The sequence below is a fragment of the Herpailurus yagouaroundi genome, unplaced genomic scaffold, assembly GCF_014898765.1.
Source record: "Herpailurus yagouaroundi ecotype Mexico unplaced genomic scaffold, PumYag 197, whole genome shotgun sequence".
In the NCBI taxonomy this organism is placed as follows: domain Eukaryota; kingdom Metazoa; phylum Chordata; class Mammalia; order Carnivora; family Felidae; genus Herpailurus; species Herpailurus yagouaroundi.
In genome coordinates this window covers 27,252,064-27,269,010 of record NW_024412428.1, presented here as the reverse complement: position 1 = coordinate 27,269,010, position 16,947 = coordinate 27,252,064, and the positions used below count along the sequence as shown (strand labels likewise).

At 42.5% G+C, this 16,947-nt stretch overlaps 1 protein-coding gene across 3 annotated transcripts in view; it reads right to left on the bottom strand.

Moving 5' to 3' along the window:
* Window positions 1–16,947, bottom strand: part of EPSTI1 (epithelial stromal interaction 1) — a 97,180-nt gene that overhangs the window by 34,698 nt on the left and 45,535 nt on the right. For 2 of the 3 annotated variants that reach the window (XM_040448529.1, XM_040448528.1), the window contains exon 7: window positions 9,583–9,676. In XM_040448529.1, coding sequence (XP_040304463.1) covers window positions 9,583–9,676 — 94 coding nt within the window. Of the gene's footprint in view, window positions 1–1,514; window positions 1,548–9,582; window positions 9,677–16,947 lie in introns of all 3 variants that reach the window. The other variant, XM_040448527.1, reaches the window with a different exon arrangement.

The window sequence follows — 16,947 nt, the reverse complement described above, 5'->3', positions numbered from 1 at the left end:
TATTATATATATTATATATATATAATATATATATATATTCCAAGTAGCTGATCAGTTAATATCAGAGATAAGCAATAGAGACAGTGACTTTAGAAGCACTGACATGCCTACTGCTCATTAATGGTACCCTATTAAATAGCTTGTCAACTGGTGACTGATACCATAGAATTCCAGAGATGCATTTGTTTCCAAGTCCGTGCCTCCCTAAGCAGTACCTGAAGCTTATTTTTATTTCTGAGAAGAAAAACAAAGGCTGTTCAGGAACACAGGAGTCATTACTTCTGGCTGAATTAGAGTCTCAAGGGGCGGTCTTAGGAGGACCAGTACACGCAGTAAGGTGTCCTTTAGCCCCACTGACCCACCATGGCGGGGTTTCACACACTGGCAAAGTGACCATGCATTCTGGAATTTATGAGATTCCAAGTAGTTTGTCTGTTCATTTGTCATATGCTTTCTCTGCTCACAGTGATTTGTAGCCCACCCTCTGCGGGCAGCCTGATAAGCTAATACGTAGGAAATTCCACTGTCGTCATAAAACTACCAGCAGGCATCATGGCAGCAGACCACATATTTCAGGCCTAGTTCTTCACACTAATAATCCATAAAGCTTATGAAGGCTGGTTCCCGCCTTTTTCCTTACTATAATTTTTCTCAAGCACTTCTTAATTCATTCCCCCATTTATGTCACTGTAAAAACCCATATTCCATCAAATAATAGGCACTTGCCAGAAAGAGGAGAGGCTTTCGGAATGGGATCATCTACAGCACTACCAACTGGAATGTTGGAACTCCAGCTGTGTTCAGAAGGTCCTCACATATTCAAACCCTGCTTCATGGGACAGACAAACATATCCTCGAATTTTCTCTTATCTAAGTCCTAAACACAGGAGGACTGTGATAAGACACCGAAAGCAGAGAGTGGTTCTCCAGTGACCTCTTCACTTTACACTAGAGAGAGCTAGTCTTTGCCACAAATACTCCATATACGACCTCAAAGAGGAAAATGGACCAGGGGACACAACTTCTGCTCAAGAGATTAAAAGCAGTAGTAAAATACTTGGTGAAAGCAGATGTGATGCCTTAAGGGAGAACCTAAATTCTATTTGCATACCTTCCTTTTAAACTTAACCACTTAGGGACCCCTGGGTGGCTCAGTCAGTTGAGCATCTGATTTCCGCTCAGGTCATGATCTCACAGTTCACGGGTTCGAGCCCTGTGTCAGGCTCTGTGCTGACAGCTGGGAGCCTGGAGCCTGCTTCGGATTCTGTGTCTCCCTCTTTCTCTGACCCTCCCCTGCTCGCCCTCTGTCTCTCAAAAATGAATAAACGAAATGAATGAAAAAATTAAAAACAAAAAATTTAACCACTTAATTGGTCTTTTATCAGAATATGGGTGCTAGTTTTTGACTCAGAAGAAAAAAAGGAGGGATTAGACACAAAATGTCATTTAAAAGGGCAGTCACATGGCACATCAACTATGAAGAGTTCAAAGTTACTTGCTATCTTAAGGCTTACCGAGGTAGGATTCCCAGGCAGGACAGGAAGTTTCTGCTCAAAAATAACAGGGAGGAAAAAAACCTTTGATCACTATTTTTCTCAGTTCTAAATCCCAGAAATTTCTGTCATTGTGTTCACCTACACGAAGTATTACTGTACTGAAAACATTGTATTCACTATCACTAAGTATTAGTATAATACTAATACTAAATTTTTGTTATTCAATTAAAATACACGTTTTTACTTGCTTTACCCCAAAAGCTATGCTTATAATACGTCCAGTCAACAAGTAACATTTAAGCCTCTATGTGTAGGCACTGTCATAAGACACGATCTCTCAGACAGCAAGTCACTAATAGCCTAGTGTGGAAGGCTGATGCGAGGACTGAGGATTGAAACACAGCGTGAAGGGTATTATGACAGAAGAAGCTAAAAAGGACATTTAATTAAACGGGATCAAGAACACCTCCTCAAAGTGGGTGACGCTGAGTTGTGTTTTAAAGAGTGAATAGGAAACAGACTGAGCAGGGGGAGGGGCACTGTGTGAACAAAGGAAAAATAGCATCGCAGTAGTTTGTTAAGGGTTGCCGTGAAGTACCACAGTCCAGGAGGCTTAAAAAACAGAAATTTATCGTCTCGCAGTTCTAGAGGCTTGGAATCCAAAATCAAGGTATCTGTGCTGTTGGTTCCTCCTGAGGGCTGTGAGGAAAGGGTCTAGCCTCTCTCTTTGGCATGTAGATGGCCACCCTCTCCCTGTCTTCACATCATCTTCCCTCTATGCATGTCCATCCCAAATTTCCCCTTTTTATAAAGACATCTTTCCTGTTGGATTACAGCCCCTTCTAATGACCTCACTAGAGGTTGATTACCTCTATAAAGATCCAATCTCCTAGAAAGGTCACATTCTGAGGTAGTGAGGGTTAGGACTTCAACATATGAATTCTGAGATGGCCTGGGAGATCACAGTTCAATCCCTGACAAACATTAAGTCCTCACTTCAAGACGGTGGAGTAAAAATGTTTCTGCACCATCCTTCTCTCAAAAATTACGCTAAATTTGGGGTGCCTGGGTGGCTCAGTCGGTTAAGCGTCTGACTTCAGCTCAGGTCATCATGATCTCATGGTTCGTGAGTTCAAGCCCTGCGTCGGTCTCTGTGCTGACAGCTCAGAGCCTGGAACCTACTTCAGATTCTGTTTCTCCCTCCCTCTCTGCCCCCCTTCTCAAAAATAAACATTAAAAATTTTTTAAATTATGCTAAACAGAAGAGAAAATGAAACAAGCTCTATGTTCAGAAACCAAGAGACATCTGTATTCTCAGACAAAAATCTATGAAGACAAAGTAGATGAAGAAATGGTAAGTGACTAAGAGGAAAAGAGCAAAACAGAAGGTGTTCTGGTAGGGATGTAGGATACCCACAAGAAGCCAATATTCTCCACAGAGCAACATGAGGGCCCAAGACATGCATGTAACAGCTATCAAGTATGACAGATGGATGATAGGAAAGTACCTACGCCAGCTCCCACCCTGAGAATTCAGGCGCTAATTCTCCCAACCCAGACAGTAAATCAGAAGTGTATTCTCTGGATAAACTAAATCGGACACACCTAGCACAGAAGGTCACAGTGGTTAAACCCAGGTTGAGAATGAAAGGCCTGTATAAAATGCTGCATACTAAGTGGTGAGCCTCTGGACCCCCTTCTCTGAAGTCGTCTTCTGCTCCCCGCACGGTTCCTTCCGAGAGCTAGAAGGGGACATTGCATCCATGAAACAAAAACAGGTTGCTATTTTTTACGAAGCAACAGAGAAAAAAGAAGTTCTTGGAAAATAAAAAGATCTTCCCTCCCCTCACAAAAATGTGACCAGTAAAATATTTAGGAGATACTCAAGAAAATGTGTGAGAAAACAGAAAAAAATATACATGTATGTACACACACACACACACACACACACACACACACACACACGTCTCCACCCCAGTTCCTGGAACACAGCTCCTCAAACTTTTGTGATTTCCTAAGCCATCAGGGCAGTAGGAGCATCTTTTGTTCGAATGAGGCTCACTGGGTGGGCTCCTGAATGGAAACTGGTCACCAGAAAGACTAAGCCACAATTAGAAGCTTGGAGTTTCCAGACCCAACCATCCCCTCCAATCCTCCAGAGAGGGGAAAGGGGATGGATATGGAGTCAGTAATTGATCTTGCCTGTGTGAAGAAGCCTTCACAAAATCCCAAAAGTACTTGAGGGTGGGGAATCTCCAGGTAAGTGAATACATTCACACTGTGAGGGTCACCATATCCCAACTCACAGGGACAGAAGCACCTGCATTCAGGACACTCCCAGACCTTGCTCTAGGTATCTCTTCATCTTGCTGTTCATTTGTATCCTTTATCATATCCTCTAGTAAACTGGCAAATGTAAAAGTTTCCCCAAGTTCTGTGAGTCACTCTAGCAAATTAATGGAACCCAGGAGGGGGTCAATGGGAACCCCCAATCTGTAGCCATATTAGACAGAAGTTGTGGGTAACCTGGGGACCTACTACGTCCAATTTGGTATCTTAAGGGGAGGGCAGGGTTGTGGGTCCCTTTACCTTGGGAACCTCCAGATAGACAGTGTCAGAACTGAATTAAATTGTAGGATCCCCAGCTGGTGTCACAGAATTACTCGGGGTAAAGCAAGTCGCCCCACATCTGTTGTCAGAAGTGTGCATGTGGTAGTCATGTGAGAGGAAAGGAGACACTCAGTGGGGAAAGGACTGGGTTTTTTTTTTTTTCTAACCCAATATGCCAAGAAGTAGAAAAAAATGTCAGAGATAAATTAAAGGAGAAAAAAAATGTTTTTCACAAAAATGAAGATAAATCCAGGAGGCCTAGGATTTCAGTAAGAATTCCTTAGAGAAAATGAAGAGAAATAAATCAAAGAAATAACACAAGAAAATCACCTAGAACTAGAAATGAGTTTCCAGACTGAAAATGAATATTAATGACCCTCACACCAAGGCATATCATTATGAAATTACAGAATACCAGAAAAAAGAAGAAGATACTAAAATATTTCCAGGGGAAGCAAGGAAAAGCCCTTATATATAAGGCCTGAAATTCAGAGGGCCTTGGATTGCTCAAGAACAAATACTCAAAAGTAGAATAGAAAGGCCTTCAAAATTCTGAAGGGAAAGGATTCCCAATTTGGATTACTTACCAGCAAATTACAAGCTAAGTGTGTGGGCTGAATAAAGATACCTTCAGATATGCAATGACCTGACCATACATCTTCTCCTGGGGAGCTACTAAATAATATGCTCCATCAAAACAAGGAAATAAAACAAGAAAATAGAAGACAGGAGGCCTAGAAATCAGGGGACCCAACATAGGAAAGCAGTAAGAACAATTCCCCAGATGACTTTAAAACAATGATTCTCATCCTAGGCTGCACATTAGAATTACCGGGGGAGCTTTAAAAGCCCCGAAGCCCAGGCCACAATACAGCAGGATCTCTGGGGGTACGACCCAGTCATCAGTGAATTTTAAAGTCCCCCAGATGATTCCGACGTGTAGAGGAGGTTGAGAACCATTCTGTGAAAGCAAAGTCCCAGAACAACCGCTGTGTAGGAGGCCAAATGAACCACCAGCCAGGTTAAGGCAGAAGAGGGATGTTTCCAGAAGGCAAAGAAATCCGAAACTGACAAGTTACCTGACAGACACAAAACGGAAAACTGTATGGAAATCTGCATCAGAGACACTTTGTGGAACGGTCACAAAATCTGAAGCAAGCCAGCCAAACGTTCAGACGAAACCAAGCAAATGTTAAAGCAAAAATTTTAAGAAGTCCTAACAGAAAGAAACTGTGAAGTATACTAACTGGCTTGGCAGTGAGAAAAAAATTCATGTAGTCATTACAGTAAGAGAAAGCCTGAAATACTGAATAATGAGGGGAATGGAGGGGAAGGGATAAATTAACAAGACCTGAACTTGGTTAGCCAAGCAACAGCAATACCTGCATTGAAAGGTATGTGGATCCACATAACAAAGAAACCGCTTAGGCGAGTGTGGTGGGAGGAATAATGGCCCCCCAAAGATGCCCACTTCGCAATCCCTGGAAGCTGTGAATGTCACCTTATCTAGCAAAGGTGACTTTGCAGAAATTGAGGATTCTGAGATGGAAAAGGACGCTGGATGATCCGGGTGGAATCACAAGGGTCCTTGTAAGAGGAAGGCAAGAAAGCCAAAGAGCAGGAAGAAGGCGGCATGAGGAGGAGGGCAGAGGTTGGACGCAGCCACATGCCAGGGGGGCGAGAGTGCCCGCAGCCAAGGAGAGCTAGGAGAGGCAAGGGACAGGTTCCTCTCTAGAGTCTCCAGAAGAAGCCAGCCTTGCTGACACCTTGATTTTACCCCCTTCATACTCATTCCTGACTTCTGACCTCCAGATCTGTAAGACAATACATCTGTGCTGTGTTGAGCCACTAAGTCCTTAGCAATTTGTTACACCAGCGACGGAAAATTTTTTTATTGAGCCATAACTGACATGACATTATATTAGTTTCAGGTGTACAACATAATGATTCAACATTCGTGTGTGCTGCAAAATGATCACGGCAATAAGTCTAGTTAGTATCCGTCACCACACGTAGTTACAAAAGTGTTTTTCTTGTGATGGACCTTTTAAGATCTCTCTTAGCAACTTCCAAATACGCAGTACGGTATTATTAACTGTGGCCACAGGCTGTGTGCATTACATCGCCAGGCCTTATTTTATTTTATTTATTTAAAAAAAAAATTTTTTTTAACATTTATTTATTTTTGAGACAGAGAGAGAGCATGAACAGGGGAGGGTCAGAGAAAGAGGGAGACACAGAATCTGAAACAGGCTCCAGGCTCTGAGCTGTCAGCACAGAGCCCAACGCGGGGCTCGAACCCACGGACTGCGAGATCATGCCCTGAACCAAAGTCGGACACTTAACCGACTGAGCCACCCACGCACCCCCAGGCCTTATTTTATGAGCAATGGGAAATTAATACAGAAGGTTTAAAATACTGGGAGCGGGAGTGAGATTAAAGGAGTGCAAGGGACACAGGCCTTCAAGTGTTGGCTTTTTTTGAAAAAACATGTGGCACATGGATAAAAATTAAACCATCCGCACAAGGAGTTCCAAGCAGGAGTGAGAGGAAATGGCTGGAAAGGCACAAGCTATAGAGCAGCGCTCCGCAGACATTAATGTGTGCACAAGTCGCCACAGACCGTGTTAAAATTCAGCTTCATATTCAGAACTGGAGTGGCACCTGAGCTTCATCTACACCCCTCTAGGCTCCCGGGTGATGCCCACGCTACTGGTCCATGGACCTAGATTCTACGTACAGAAAGGAGTCGTGAGGGAAGGGAGGAAGGCAGAGGGCAGAAAGGGCTCTGTGCTCAAGCTAAGGCATTCTGACTTTATCCTTGAAGATACAGGGAGCCACGGGCAGTGGAACAACCGGATGAGATGTTTTTAAACGACTATTCGCTGTAGAGGAGGCGGCAAGAGGCAACAAAGCAGACTGGAAACCATTTAGTGTACAACCAGAAATATTCAATGATTATGATTGAGGAAGGCGGCATATTTTCTGGCACTTCTCACAGGCACACACACGGTACAGAGAACTGTATCAACCCATGTGTAAGTAAACACTGTAAGTATCTTTGGTCTGAAGTTCTCTTACGTATCGCTTAAAGGAATATTCTTGTCGTCTTTTCCACTGATGTAATTATAGAGTATGTATTAAATTCCCAACTGCCCATGGAAGAGCCACACGTAAATAAATGTAATAAGAACAGTTTTCTCTGAAAAGGTACATTATGTGAGAATTAAATTTTTTTAAAAAAACTTGAAAGCTTGTAGCTTATCACACCCCCATAGAAATGGGGGTCACACAGCGCTGACATTCTATACATTGACCACAGTTAAGGCAAACTACAGGTGTCTTCCTTCCATGTTACAAAAGTGCACTGTAAAGGCGTGTCATTCCTAAAGCATTAGAAATCGTTCTGCAAAGCATTCTCAGAGGAATTCTGCGCAGATGGATTAGACAGAAGAGTACAATATTGGTAAAAAAAAAAAAAAGTCACTTAAATATATTGAACACCAACAAATTATTAATAGTTTGCTGTCGAAATGGGAGCAGCTATTGAATGCAGTTCATAAAGAATCATCCTGGGTCCAATGCTGCTCCATATTTTCTATTAATAGCTCTGAGGATCTTGTGACTAATGCAGTAATCAATCCACAGAAAATGCAGTCCTGGGAGACATTACTCATGTTATGGACAACAATATTAAAATTCAGGATGATCTTGTTAACTTGAAGAAACAAACCAAAATCAATAGGCCAGGCACACACAATTCTGCCGGGTGTTTCGTAGGATTCGGGAAGCCTTCAAACAGGGTCAAGACCATCCTGGCAGCCAAGCACCCAGTTGATAAAGTTATCCAATTCCTGTCTTCTCTCCCTCCCTCACGGCCACAGGGTATCTGGACAGACATCAAGGAGACGTCAAGGACTGTCCCTACACAGGATTTAGCTCTCTACCTACAGTTTTCAAGTCTGTCCTTTCATGCCCTGCAGTGAGAGGAGAGAGGACAGATGTGACAGGACCCATGGCAAATCTTAGACTTTGGAGCACCACCTTAGAAGTGGGGGATGAGGGTGGGGGGAGGAACATTTAAACATTTGTAAGTAAGAGTACAATGAACTTATCCCAAGGAGTGTCATAATAGCTTCTCGACATTTTAAATCATGGTCACTAAAGCGCACACTTTTAAAAACTCAAACCCATCCTTTCTTTCAACTACAACCATTTCCAGAGGCATCCTGAATTATACTTACTTTGTTGTCCCCAGTTAACCAGTCAATAACCAAGGCCCTGCCAACTTCACCTTTTATTTTTTTTAATATAATTTATTGTCAAATTGGTTTCCATACAATACCCAGCGCTCACCCAACAGGTGCCCTCCTCAATGCCCATCACCCACTTTCCCCTCTCCCCCAGCCCCCATCTCCCCTTAGTTGGTTCTCAGTCCTTAAGAGTCTCTTATGGTTTGCCTCCCTCCAACTTGTTTTTCCCCCTTCGCCTCCCCCATGGTCTTCTGTTAAGTTTCTCAAGATCCACATACGAGTGAAAACATACGGTATCTGTCTTTCCCTGACTGACTTATTTCACTTAGCATAATACCCTCCAGTTCCATCCACATTGCTGCAAATGGCCAGATTTCATTCTTTCTCATTGCCAAGTAGTATTCCATTGTATACATAAACCACATCTACTTTATCCATCCGTCAGTTGATGGACATGTAGGCTCTTTCCATTCACCTTTTAAATGGTTCTCTGACCTGTGCTCTCATCTCCATCCTCCCATCCACTGCCCTATTTCATGTCTTTATCATTCCTTACCTGGACTAACGCAGAGCCTCTCAGAGGCCTCTCTGCCTCTCCATTCCCTCAGAGCCATCCTTCACATGGTTACCAGTGTGACCCCACTAAAATACAAACCTGACCTTGAACCTTCCCTGTTTGAAAATTTTTAGTGCCTTCAGCACTCAAAGAATGAGGTCCAAGATCTCCAATGCAGCATACAAATTTCTGCAGTGGTATTCTGCTGCCTTCCCATGTGAGGTATTTCTGGATGTCTTGATGTCTGGGGGACACCTCTAGCATGTTGTGCCCACATCCTGCAGTACCCACGGCAGCCCATACAATGAACTGTCCCACCCAAATTACAGTCCTTCCAGGCAGAAACTGTATGCACTTGGTAGACCTTACGTAACCTTACGTAAACATAAAATTTGGAGGATAGATAAATGGATGGATGACTGGATGAGATCAAAGGCTTTTCAAAGGGTGGTGTTTAGTCCAGGTGCCTGTAGTGTAGATAACCAAGTGCAAGCATTGTTTTATAGCTCAAGGAAGCAACAGCTGAAGTTAAGTTTCAGATCAGGTCCATCTGCCTTTAGTTCCAGCCATCTATTATACACAGCTCACTCTGTGACCTTAGCCTTCATTCACCAAATGCCTCTTTATAAAGTACCAGACAGCAACCCTGCATGGCCTCCCACTTACCCAAGTTGAAGACTGTGAGTCATGAAGAGCCTTTTGACAGGTACTTCTATCTGGCAACTCTGTGTCCAGTCTGTTCAGGAACTCCGCAGTTTTGCTAGCAGGGACACAAACGGGTGTTAGGGCCATCATAAAAACAGAAATATCATTACTCATCGTGCCTCTGGATACTAGCCAAGACATTCATTGGGTGATGACTTAAAGTGTCCTGGGTAGAACAAAAGGTTAGTGTGAGAACAAGGTCGCGTAGAAAACAAAAATAAAACGCTACCATAAGACCACCTTGTTGAAGAACGTTCATCTGAAAAGTATAAAATTAGGTTTGTGGCATGTGAAACTGGGATTTCATTTTTATCTCCTTGACATGGAGATAAATGCTCCCTCAGATTCTACAGTGTGGGGTCCTAACTTCCCGTCTCAGTATTTAAAGCCTGACATTCAGACCGCACGATAGAGCCGTGGCACATTGGGTCCCCTGTGAGACCGCATTCCACGCTGGTTTCCTGTGGCCCTTCGCCCGCTTTCTCCTCTCGCTGCCCTCATGGTTTTGGCTGCTCTCGGGATACAGGCCCTCCAATCCTGTAACTCTTAACCACATATGGATCGTGGAGCCCCTATGGGATTCTGAAAGCAGTTATGGCCCCTTACACAGACACATGCACACAGACACACCTTCGCATTTGATTTGTACCTTCCATGGAAGGTAAGAAATGCTGCTGGCTCTGGCCTGCATTTCCGACATCTCTTGTTAGCTCAGAAAGATTGGCCGAGAAATAGCCTCAGTTTTAAGAAGGTCTTTGTTTTTCCCTTAAAAACCCCAAACCATCACCCCAATTTCTCCTCTCACCTATGTCAAGCAGAGAACACTAGAATTGTTCCCTAGACCTTATTTCAGTGACTTCCCCATTTGGCCTACCACTGATCTCCATTTCTTTGTCCTTTCCCCATGTAATTTGTGGGATTTTCCCCCCTTATTTCCGAAGCACAACCAAATACTTCATTCATGGAGGCCTAATGCATATTGCACCAGCCTCTTGCAGCCCTCTCACTGCCTGCCTCCTTCCCTCAGTTATCCCCCTTCTTCCCCCCTGATATTTTAGTCCTCAACTTGTCAAGCACTCAAGATACGGACACCCAAAAACGCATCAATGGTCTGGTAAAAATAAATGGTATCCAGTGGAGGAAAATCAAAACAAGGAATTCAAAACTAAACAGGGATGCCAACATCACTTCAAATAATTACTTAGATAGAACATGGCATTTGAACAAGGTCAGAAGCTTGAGCTGGGAAAGGAAGAGCAAAAAGGTAAGCGACGTACATCACCCTGAGAAACATAAGGCTTCGGCACTGGAGACAAACAGCCTCTCCATTTGTCTAGGATTGCTTATCTTGCCCAGAATAGACAAGGAGACTAATGAAGTCTCAGAGCCTGGAAGCTGCCCCACTGTCTGGGGCTTTATGAAGTCATCAGTCAAAAGTGTTAAAAGAAGAGAGTTGCCAGAAGTTTGGATGAGATTTCTGAATATCCTGAGTTCAGACCTAGGAAAAGCGGCGAAAAAGAAACACTGCAATAAACAAGGAAAGAACCTCAGACCAGGTTGACGGGCAGCCCCACGTTGTGTTCTGACAGTGGCTTCTTACCTGCTGGTGCCAAGGACAAAACTGCCTGCATAGCCAACCACTAGCCATGGCCCTTCTACCAATTATCACTGCCCCACTTATGCCACAGGATTAAATCATAATGACAGGGCCACAGGACTGCCACAGGAATTCAAGTACAGGTCTGTGGAGAATGTGGATTATTCCCAAAGATGAACCATATTGACAAGCCATGTTCCAAGTTACTAAACTAACTGACTGGTATTTCTCAACTGTTAGTATAGGCCTAGGTATAGAATGTAATTTCCATATACTGACTAAACTGAACTGGGATACTTGTAGGCAATTATGGTCACATTTAATAAAAATAAAATACAGAAGAACCTTCTTGAGGGCAAAAGTGGGAGAATCTCAGAGTGCCTGGGTGGCTCAGTCGGTGAAGCATCCTACTTCAGCTCAGGTCATGATCTCATGGTCGGTGAGTTCGAGCCCCGCATCGAGCTCTGTGCTGACAGCTCAGGGCCTAGAGCTTGCTTCAGATTCTGTGTCTCCCTCTCTCTCTCTGCCCCTCTCCCCAGGAGAATCTCCTGGTGGGAAGTCCAACAAGACTGAGAACCCTGACGGCAGCACTAGGTCACCTTTCCCTTGGGAGTTTCTTGCCCTTTGTCATCCCTGTGACTCTGCCACCTGTAGAAGGGATGACCCTCTTTTGTTCATCATTCTGACATAAGCATAAATACAGGACTCCTTCCTTTACTCTACTCTGTGGAGTAGACTTAATTGGTTCATTAAGTCGGACTTGGTTTAGAAGATTTAGTTCACTCACATCCAACTTAAGGTCTTCAAGGGTACTTTGTGTTTGTTGTTAGGGTGATTCCCATAGCTTATCCTAACCTCACTTCAATACAATTCAGATGCAGCAGGGACTGCTAAATGTCCATCAAATTCATGTTCTCTTATTCTAGTGACACAACTTGACTACATACCCTGGCCTCCCTTGCAGTGAAGGTTGGCCACGGGGTTGAGTCTTGACCAATACCAGGACTAATTACAAACTTCTTACCCATGCACCTCCATATGTTTTTCTCTTTCTGGCTGGCTGGAGTAAAGACAACCCCCAGCACAAACCCAAAAGTTGTATATTGAAGGTAGGAGAGCCCATATGGCTTGGTGCCTGAATATCTGAGTGGAGAGGGCCTCCACCCAAACTTGTTCACCCATTCCTTAAATGAGCAAGAAAAAAACAACATAGTATTCAAACTATTCTATACTTTAAAGTCTGTCACAACCCCTAGACTACTCTAATAACACAACATAAGAAGTATGTACAACACAGCTAAGGAAACAATCAGCAAAACTAAAAGGCAACCGACAGAATGGGAGAAGATATTTGCAAAGGACATATCAGATAAAGGGTTAGTATCCAAAATCTATAAATAACTTATCAAACTCAACACCCAAAAGACAAATAATCCAGTGAAGAAATGGGCAAAAGACATGAATAGACACTTCTCCAAAGAAGACATCCAGATGGCCAACCGACACATGAAAAAACTGCTCCACATCACTCATCATCGGGGAAATACAAGTCAAAACCACAATGAGAAACCACCTCACTCCTGTCAGAATGGCTCACATTAACAAGTCAGGCAACAACAGATGTTGGGGAGGATGCGGAGGAAAAGGATCTCTTTTGCATTGTTGGTGGGAATGCAAGCTGGTGCAGCCACTCTGGAAAACAGTATGGAGGTTCCTTAAAAAACTAAAATAGAACTACCCTATGACCCAGCAATTGCACTACTAGGTATTTATCCAAGGGATACAAGTATGCTGTTTTGAAGGACACATGCATCCCAATGTTTACAGCAGCACTATCAACAATGGTCAAAGTATGGAAAGAGCCCAAATGTCCATTGATGGATGAATGGATAAGGAAGATGTGGTGTGTGTGTGTATATATATATACATATATGTATGTATATGTGTATATATATATATATATATATATATTACATATTATATATATATTACAATATATATATATTGTAATACTCCATTGTGTATATGTGTGTATATATGTGTGTGTGTGTGTGTGTGTGTATGTGTGTACACACATATATACACACATATACACAATGGAGTATTACCCAGCAATCAAAAAGAATGAAATCTTGCCGTTTTCAACTACGTGGATGGAACGGGAGGGTATTGTGCTAAGTGAAATGAGTCAGTCAGAGAAAGACAATATCATATGATTTCACTCATATGAGGACTTTAAGAGACAAAACAGATGAACATAAGGGAAGGGAAACAAAAACAATATAAAAACAGGGAGGGGGACAAAACAGAAGAGACTCATAAATAAGGAGAACACACTGAGGGTTTTGGAGGGGTTGTGGGAGGGGGGGCAGGGCTAAATGGGTAAGGGGCACTAAGGAATCTACTCCTGAAATGATTGTTGCACTATATGCTAATTTGGATGTAAATTAAAAACAAAAAGAAAGAAAAGAAATATGTACAAGAGAATCATTTCTCAATTAAGTGATCAATTCCAAAAGGGTAAGAGGCAGCCAAGAAGAGTTGAGGAAGATGAGAAACAAGGATTCTCAAGGATTCAGCTAAGCAGATATTTCAGAACCTTAGTCAGGGGAGGGGAAGGTGGGAAAGGGGCTTCATTCTGGAGCTGTCTTCCTGTTAGGCCTAGGAGCTACCCAGGCTCAGAGCATAAAAAAGCATGAACCTTCCAAATACTGGGGAGGGTGTCTTACAAAACTGGTCCTCTTATAAATTGCTAATGGAAGGGAAAATTGGTGTTACCACTTCAGGGAGTAATTTGACTGTGCTTAGTAGAGATGAATATGTGCATAATGCCTAGGTACCAACTCTAGAGAAACTCTTGCATAGGTATTTAAAGACACCTGAACAAGGTAATTTAATCCAGCACTGCTATAAGAGTCCCAGAGATAGAATTTTAAAAAGGTGGGGGCGGGGGGGCAGCACCTGGGTGGCTCAGTCAGTTAAGCGTCTGACTTGGGCTCAGGTCCTGATCTCACAGCCCCGTATCAGGCTCTGTGCTAACAACTCAGAGCCTGGAGTCTGCTTAGGATTCTGTGTCTCCCTCCCTTTCTGCCCCCTTCCCTGCTAGTGCTCTGTCTCTCACTCTCAAAGATAAATAAAACATTTAAAAAAGAGAGAGAGAGAGAGAGAGAGTCCCAGAGATAGAAAGAAGATGTGGAGTGGGGTGAGGGGAAGATGAGAATGTAAAGGAAGAAGAGAATGAACTAGATCTACATCAAGAATCGATATGGTGAAATCTCAAAAAACAGTATCCAGTCGGGGCGCAGGGGGAGGGGGAGGGAGGAGTTGTAAAGGTATGATACAGTGATCAAAGTATCTGAAGGACATAAAACAACAGTCTGTACCTTGTGTGGATTCACATATATGTAATAAAATTGGAACAATGTACATGATGAGAAAAAGAAAAGCAGCCCAAGATATTTAGGAACTGTTCTGACACATCTTAATCTCAATGTTATTACAAATTAATCCGACGTTTACAGGTAAGCCATGTTGTTCTACTGATGGACATAAATGGTCCCACAGAATATCCACTTTACCCAAGTAGACCTCACAAATTACCAAATATCCCCCATCTTGCTAAATGAATGCAGACTTCCTTACCAATTACAGTGTCATACTCATCTAGGCTGTCCTCCCTATAGGTAACATTTAGTGAGACATCCAATCACAGAATTGTCCCCACATGCTGACAACACACAATCTAGAGCAATCTCCTGCTTCCCCAAATTACCTAACTGAAACCTAAATCCTCATCAGTTATTTCTAACACTCTTACTGAGATATCCCTCCATTTCTTACAGTATGTGTTTTCCCTTTTTTTCTTTTTTAGTTGTTTGTTTTTGAGAGAGAGAGAACACAGGTAGAAGAGAGGCAGAGAGGGGGCGAGGGGGAAGACACAGAATCAGAAGCAGGGTCCAGGCTCTGAGCTGTCAGCACAGAGCCAGACGTGGGGCTTGAACCTATGAGACATGAGACCATGACCTGAGCTGAAGTCTGACACTTAACCGACTGAGCCACCCAGGTGTCCCATGTTTTCCTTTTTTGTAATAAACCCATAATGTTCAACTACAGGTATGTCCCTGGTGGTCTTCTGCTGAAGGGCACTGACAAATATTACACACCAGAACACTGTTGCTGTTAGAGAAAAAATGGAGGGAAGGGATGAGAGTGAAAGGGTAACTAACACTTTAGCCATCACTATGCCATTTAATTTCTTTTTTAAAAATGAAACAAATGTAGGCAAAATCGTAAGTGTGACCTTAGTGATTGATACATATTTTCTGTGATTTTGCAATGCTTCTCAAAGAGAGAAAAAGCATACACACTATTGTGGTGCTTATGGGGAAAAGTTTTGCAGATGCCATTCTGGATTCCTTAGAGCAATAATTTCCAAAATGCCACCAGGAAGACCCACGTGTGGCTGACACCATAAGAATCATCTACGCTGCTTCTTGTCAAGCCCTGGACTCAAGACTTAAACTTTCCAATTCAGCATGTCTGGTATCGGATCCGGGAACCCGTGTTTCTCAAAAGCACCCCTGGTGATCTTGAGATCTACTATAGAGGTACCGATGGATATTTAACATGCGTAATTCTCTGAGGTCCACAGGATTCTGACTTAATGATTAAATCATGCTATCACACACATTTGGAAACACAATCTTAGCGTGTCTTAGGAATCCTTCTCTAGGAGGACTAACAATACATTCTTCCTGTCTTTCACAATAGCTTCGCAAACCTGAACTTGGCCCCTGTGAGGTTTAGGTGAGCAAGTAATCATTCTTACGTTCACATATGCATTTGCGCCAGCAACAAATTCTTCCTCAGTCTCTGCTTTGTGCTTAGTAATATGGGTTATCGAATAAACTAAACAGAGATGGTTTTGACTGAGTCAGTTTCATATGAGTGGGTGTGAACAAAAAACATTCATATACTTATAAGCACTCAAAGCTAAAATCAGTGGGGAAAAGTTTGAGGATAACAGGATATTAGAATAGTCTTAAAGTATTTCCCCCAACTACAAAATATCAATTACAAAGGGAAAAAAAACAATTAACTTTACAGTGGAGACCACCCTGACCAAATAATGAAAGTTAGTATCACCAGTAATGAGGACATCAACATCATAAACCCTCTTGATAGGATGCTCCAAGGACACAGGATCACCTCTTAGTACTCTGAAAATTAAAACCTCAATCTTATCATAAGAAAATATCAGATAAACCCAAATTAGAGGTACCTTCTACAAAGTAACTAACCAGTACTGACTGAAAGTGTCAAGGTCATGAAACATAAGGCAAAAATGAGGCACTGTCACAGACTAGAGGAAACTAAATAGTCATGACCACTAATTATATTATGTGATCCTGAATCAGATCCTAAAATAGAAAAAAGAACATTGTGGAGAAACTGGTGAAATTCTAATAAAGCCTGTAGTTTATTGTGTCAATCTTAATTGCCTAGTTTGATAAATGCACTATGGTTTATACAAGATCTTAACATTAGGGGAAGCTAGAAAGTCTCAGTGCAAAACTGTACTATTTTTGTAACCTTTCTCTAAGCTGAAAATTATTTCAAAAGAAAAAAAAAAGGAATCTCCCTCAGCTCTCTTCCTTACCTGAAACCAAGAGAAGACAAAACCTAAAGACAGCATTTGCCTCCGAGTTCCCTAAATGGAGGCATCTTAT